Below are 6,255 nucleotides of genomic sequence, written 5' to 3' on the forward strand. Positions count from 1 at the left end.
GAGCCATGCCCAGGTGCGCTCGGCCGCCCCGGGCGCTGGCGGACACCCTTCGCGTGCGCAGACCCGCGCGCCGCCGACACACCTCCGAGCTTCCGGAGCGCGCCGGGCGCTCGGGGCTCAGCGGCAGGTGCCTCGCCGCGCAGACTCGCCCGGCGCGGGGACCGGTTGGGGCGCGGGGCGGGGCGGGGCGGTGGCGCGCGTTCCCCGCCGGCCACAAGGGCCGCCCTGCGCCCGGCTAGGGGCGTGCGCGCGGGCCCCATGTTCGCGGAGCTGAGGACCAAGCTGAGCCCCCCGCGAGGCCGCGCCCGGGCTGTGCACGCCGGCTTCGGAGAGCGCCGGGATGTGGACGGTGAGCGGGGCTGGACCCGGACGGGGGATATCGTGGGCTGGGGCCTTGGGGACCGAAAGGGACGCGGGTGGGACCTGGCGGACTCCGAGCGGCGGCGGCGGGCGGAATGGGGAGCGCGTCCTGGGCGAACGGGGTTCCTGGTGTCTTTGTCCTGCTCTGGGGACCGGGGGAGGTGGCGCGGCCTCGGGCCTTGGGGATCAACGCACCCTTGGCTTGGGGGAGGTGACTAACCGGGGTTGCTGTCCCCAGGTTGGCACCACCGTGAGGTCACCTTTTATTCGCTCGGGGAAAGAAAAAAAACACCCACCCTAGCCCTTACGTTGGGGCCAAGAGGGGGCCGAGGCCGCAGCCAGGTTCGGGCACCCCCGCCCCATTTCTACTGGAATTATGACGTTGGGGTTGGGAGGAGGGGAAGACCGAGTGTGAACGAATATCGCGCACGGAGCGCGGTCAACAGATGGGCGGGGCCCGGCTGGCCCGGGCAGGTGCGGGGGGCGGAGGCGGCCCACTGGTTTGCCCCGCGCCGCGCCCCCCCGCCCGGCCCGCCGGCCCCGGTTCCCTCCCGGGTGCCGGCTTAGAGTCAGCCTCTTCCCACGGTGCTAGAAGCCACCTCAAGGCGGCAGCCACACTGGTCACACTCCGCCTGACCCTAACCTCAAATTTAGAGTCAACTAGGTTCTGATCACGGAGTTGCGAGAATGAGGAGGCGCTGAATCAGATGAATCTTTTGGGGTGGAAGGAGGAACAAGATGTGGGTTCCCCCATTACTGAGACCCTGCCCAGGCACATGGCCCGGCCCTCCCCTCCCCTCCCCTCCCCGGGGGCTGGCAGGGAGGGCCTCTCGCTCTCCTGGGGGAAGGACTTGGCCTGGGAAACTGCCCCTGCCTGCTGAGTCAGGGCCTGGATGCTGTAAAGATGGGGGCAAGCCCGGGTGCCCTGTCCATCTGTTCATTCATTCACAATGTTTCTGGGCACGGCCTGTGTGCCAAGACCTGTGCGCCTCTTTGGGTGGGGCCTGTCCAGGTGTCTGCCCTCTGCTGACTCACGTCAGCAGCAAGCCCAGAAATGATGGTAAAACTAAAACTTGACAAGTGCATGGGTCCCTGAGAACATGGCTGCACCCTGCACTCCTGTGCTTAGCTGCCCATGCCAGCTACACAGCTGCCATGCACGGGAACCGTCCCGAGCCCAGGACCCTGTGGGAGGTGGGGAGAGGAATCCTGGGTGTTGGCTGCCCGGCCTCCAGGCTTCTTGTCAATGAGTCACTCCCAGTGAACACAGCTGGACAGGACCAAGCCTCAGCTCCACGCGTGGCCACAGAGCCTCAGTTCAGTCTACAAGGAAGGGCAGGCAGTCACCCAGGGGCCTCCCTACCACACAGGGTGTCGAAGGCATGTCCAGTGTGTACACCCTGGTTTGGTGTGGCATGTGCCAGCCCAGGGCAAGGGTGAGGTCAGGGCTGTCCCAGGAGAGCCCCGCCCCTGGCTGTCAGTCTTGGGCTCCCTGGTGAGCATGTCCTCTTTCTAATCTAGGCAGAATTTGTTCTGCTCCCCAGGGCGTGGGCATTGGACTCAGAGGAAAAGGTGTTTGTTCATCTTTGAGCTAGGTGGAATCCCCAAGACAGCTTTTGGTGCTTCCTTCTGCCTTTATGGGGTCAGAAGCCCCTAGCTGGGAAAGTGGCTCCTTTTTCAGTGGATGGGAAATGGGCTGAGCAGGGGGAGGAGCCTTTGGCTTTGCAACTGACCTCTCTGACCAGGCCCCCCTGCTCCACAGCCACTGCCCACTTTAGTTTCTGCCGGACCCTCCTGGAGCACACAATGTCAGCTGAGAGCATCCCCTGCCACCTGCCTAGGACACCAGGCACCAGCCTCACGTGGCATGATTCACGCAGTCAGAGGGCAGCTGGTGGCCGGCCGGTCAAGCTCCTGCAGCAGCCGGGCACAGAGGCCCCCCAGGTACCTAGCCAACATACCAGCCTCAGCCCCTGCGCTCCCCACCACTTCACTGCATCTGCTGCACTTTCCCCCACAGGGCCGGCTATACTCTGACCACTGTGGCCTGTATCACACAAGTCCCTCCCTGGGTGGTCTGACAAGGCCTGTGGTCCTGTGGAGTCAGCAGGACGTCTGCAAGTGGCTCAAGAAGCACTGTCCCCACAACTACCTCGTCTACGTGGAAGCCTTCTCCCAGCATGCCATCACCGGTGCTGTTGGGGCTGGGGGGGGGGGGCAGGGGTCCAGAGAGCCTCTGCTTTCTCTTGCTACCTTCTTTCTGTTTCCTCCTGACTCAGCCTCTCCGTCAGGTCTGTCTCTGCAGAATCTCTCGTCTCTCCCAGTCTCTCCTGTTTATTTTCATCTGGCTTTTCTCTGCTCAGTCCCTATCTAACTTGTCTCTCCCTCTCTCTCTGAATTGATCTGTGTCTGTCTCCCCCCCTTCTCTCTCTCTCTGTCTCTCCTCCCTGTCTTTGAGTCTGTGACCCCCTCCCCACTTCTTTCTCTCTGCTTTGGCTCCTGATGTCCATTGGATGTTGACCTCGGCTCAACCCCTTTCCCCTCCCTCCAGGTAGGGCACTGCTTCGGCTGAACGCGGAGAAGCTGCAGCGGATGGGGCTGGCACAGGAGGCCCAACGGCAGGAGGTGCTGCAGCAGGTGCTGCGCCTGCAGGTGCGGGAGGAGGGGCGGAGCCTGCAGCTGCTCAGCCAAGGTCAGTGGGAGGATCCAGGAATGCCTGAGAGGCTTGGAGCCGTCTAGGGGGCTGGGCTGCAAGCCTCCCCCTCTTGAGTTCAGGGAGGGTGGGTGGACCTCAGGAGGGCGGCTGTGGGACCCCAGTAAGGGCTGTTCTACACCCACGGTGGTGTGGACAATGCCAGAGGCCCCCATTCCTCCTCACCGATCCACCCATAGCTTCCTTTGGACACATGTCCTAGTGCTGCCCGAGGCTTGAACCCCAGACCCCAGCACTGTGACCGGAGCCCATGGCAAAGACGAGGCACAGCCCCTCTCGGACCTTCAGGAGCCCCCAGGGGCCTACCCTGGCCCAATGGACAGGTGGGACCAGGATTGCCACCTCCAGCCACCTCTGGTTGTGCACTCTGGGCTATGCCTGGGATGGGGTGGGTGGGGGCTTCCTGAGTATGGGCCCATCTCCCAGAACCTGAGCCCAGGCCCACCCCCTGGTGCTGCTAGCGACATTAGGGGCAGCCACCTGGATCCGGGGGTTTGAATGTTCCCCCAGACTCCCAGGGAGTGTTTATTTATATTCCCTTCACCCATGTCCTCTGGACATCCTGTCCTCTCCCAGGGCGAGAGGTCTGTCTGTCTGCCCACTCATCCTGTTCCACACCCTCCCCCAACACCTAGAAGACTACCCACAGAGGTGGGATAAACTGCCAGACTCCCTTTGCTGTGTGTCTGTCCCCTGCCCCAGCCCAGGCCCAACCCACCGCCCAGATGATGGTCATTGGCGTCCACCCAGCCAGGCACCCTGCCCAGGGCCTTCACTCATTTTTTATGAGACCCTTACCATGCCCACATCTATTTATGGGAATTGAGGAGAGGCAGGTCCAGGATTGCCCAGCACCCAAGACCTAATGCAGCATGATAGAGACCCAGCGCCTAGCACTGGGCTGGGCCCAGTCCTGGCCTTGGGTTTGGGAAAGCTTCCCTCCTCCCAGGCTCAAGGAGGACACCCTGGAGGCACAGTAATGGGCGGGCATTCCCACTGCCCTTTCCCCAGGAAAACCCGGATTCTCACAAGAGATGGTCCTGAGGACTGCGCCCCCCCATGCCTGCCCACTGGAGACCCAGCCAGCACCTGACAACCACTCCATGGGCCAGAGGGCCCGAGGTTGGGGCTGGTGCTGCCCAGCAGAGGGACAGTGAGGGCCACCCTGCAGTCTCCTCCCTCCTCGTCCCCCGCTTGCCACTGCCCTAAAGGACTCTGAAAACCTCAGGGACAGATGAGGCTGAGCCCCCAGCCACCTCTGTGCCCTGAGCTGGCTTCAGGACAGGAGGTTGGTGGTTTCAGGTCCCAGGTGGAATTTGAATAATTGGCCTGGTGTTCCCCCACCCCGAGTCCCTCAGGGGAAGCCCCCTTGTCCTGTGTGGCTGCAGTGAGTGTCCCCCGCCCGTGCCATCAGGATATCGCCCTTTCCAGAGCGCCCCTCCCATCCCTTCCCCTTTCTCCCTCCTTTGTTTTGCCCCCAACCTCCTGTCTTGTCTTCCTTGTTTTGCGTTCACTTTTTTACATTCTGAGAAAAAGACCAGAAATAAACCTGGTTTTCAAGTGCCCCAGTGTGGTGTCCGGCTCCAGCCAGCGGGCCTGCGGGCCTGCCGGGTGGGCAGAGCCCTGGGCGGCCCTGAGCCTGGGAGGAGGGGCTGCCGGGCCCCGCACCGCCCGCGGCGGCCACCAGGGGGCAGTGGTGCGTTTCCCCGGGTACTAGGCGAAGGGCCCGGGCAGGGGCTGCGCTGCCCGGGACACGGCAACGGGGGCGCGCCGGGCTCCTGGCGCTGCAACATGACAGCTGGGAGCCTTCGCACAGCAGACACTCTTCGCTCACAGCCCCGCAGGCCACCAGTCTGGAATCTGCAGAGCCGGCCTCCTTCAGGCGCAGGGGAGCGCCCTTCCTCCCCTCTTCCAGCGCTGGTGGCTGCCCGGGGAGTCCTGGGCTCAGGGACACATCCCTGGGGCCGGCACTATGTGGTCACATCACCTTCCATCTGTATCCACTCTCCCTCTCACAAGGACACTTGTCACTGGATGTAGGGCCCACCTGCATAATGGAGGATGATCTCATCTCAAGATCCTTAATCACATCTGCAAAGACCCTTTTTCCAAACAAGGTCCCATTCGCGGGTTCCAGGGATTTGATGTGGCTACCTTTTGGGGACTCCCATGCAGGCTGCCACAGGGCAATGCCTGGCATAAAAGCACATGGGTCCTAACACAGGCCCCGACGCAGGGAGGCGGGCAGCGGCGACCCCAGTAGGAAAGGCTCAGCCGGCCTGCAGCCGGAGCGCGCGGGCACAGCCCGCAGCAGCACCTCCGACCCGTCCGGGCGCGCGACCCCCAGCGGAGGCGCGCGGCGCTGCGCGGGGCCCTGACCCCAGGCCCGCAGACAGCACAGGCTCGGGCGCCCTCTCCCCCCGCGCAGGGCACAGACACACCCTCACGGGCGTCCATGGCCGCTCGGACACACACCTGCCGCCATCGACATCACACACGGACAGGCGGACTTACGGGGAAAGCTGACAACCCTGCATGTGCCTCAGCGCACACGCTGGCCTCTCCCGAAATCCTGCATGTCCTCGCCTCAGGGTGGGCGAGGGCAGTGAGGGAAGGACATCCCCTCCTCCGCCCGGGGTCACACAGCCCTCTCCGTCCCTAACCTCCAAGAGGGCTGACGGGCCGAGCCCCCCGGAGAGCGCGCCCCTCGCCCGGCCTCTGTGCGAGCGCCTCGTGTCGGCCTGGAGGGAGCGGATTCCCAGGGCCCCTGGGGGAAGGTGGGCCGCGAAGGTGCCATCTTTTGTGCCCTGCGCCCAGGCAGTGAAGCGGAGCCCACTGCAGGGTGCACGGGGCGGGGTGGGGGTGGGGCGCACGGCCGGAGGGCGGGGGCGGGCGCGGGGCAGGGCCTCCGCTTCCCGCTGGCGCCCCTTCCCCTTCATTCCCACGTCCCCTGCGGTCGCCGTCCGTCCACCGCCCAGCCCGCACCAGCTTCCCGCAGGGGCCGGGCCCCGGGGCCGGGGAGCAAGGCGGGGCCGCTGCCTGGGCGCCCCTCCCAAGGCTGGCGGGCCGTCCAGTCGACGGCCAGCAGCCCCAGCGACGCGCGGGCCTCACGTGCCAGGAGCCAGCGACGCCCCGGGCGGCCCCAGGCGGCGGCCCGAGGCCAGCGGGGGCAGCGCTCGCGC

General features: G+C 65.0%; 1 protein-coding gene across 4 annotated transcripts; it reads left to right on the plus strand.

Annotated features, from left to right (window-relative positions):
- The first annotated feature begins 180 nt into the window (after positions 1–180).
- Positions 181–4,638, plus strand: SAMD10 (sterile alpha motif domain containing 10). Of its 4 annotated transcripts, none has more exons than XR_013999740.1 (6): positions 181–349; positions 2,123–2,304; positions 2,381–2,552; positions 2,912–3,052; positions 3,276–3,396; positions 4,085–4,638. XR_013999740.1 is itself a non-coding variant. In XM_081149812.1 (5 exons), exons 1-5 carry the CDS (start codon positions 259–261, stop codon positions 3,273–3,275), a joined length of 609 nt encoding a protein of 202 aa, XP_081005938.1. In that variant the 5' UTR covers positions 181–258; the 3' UTR covers positions 3,276–4,638. The 4 variants fall into 4 exon arrangements, 2 of the variants coding, with proteins under 2 accessions (XP_081005938.1, XP_081005939.1); XR_013999741.1 differs by having other exon boundaries at positions 3,253–3,396; positions 4,085–4,637; XM_081149812.1 differs by having other exon boundaries at positions 3,253–4,638.
- The last annotated feature ends 1,617 nt before the right edge of the window (positions 4,639–6,255 follow it).

The sequence above is a fragment of the Miniopterus schreibersii genome (assembly GCF_964146895.1).
Source record: "Miniopterus schreibersii genome assembly, chromosome: 10".
Classification (NCBI taxonomy): domain Eukaryota; kingdom Metazoa; phylum Chordata; class Mammalia; order Chiroptera; family Miniopteridae; genus Miniopterus; species Miniopterus schreibersii.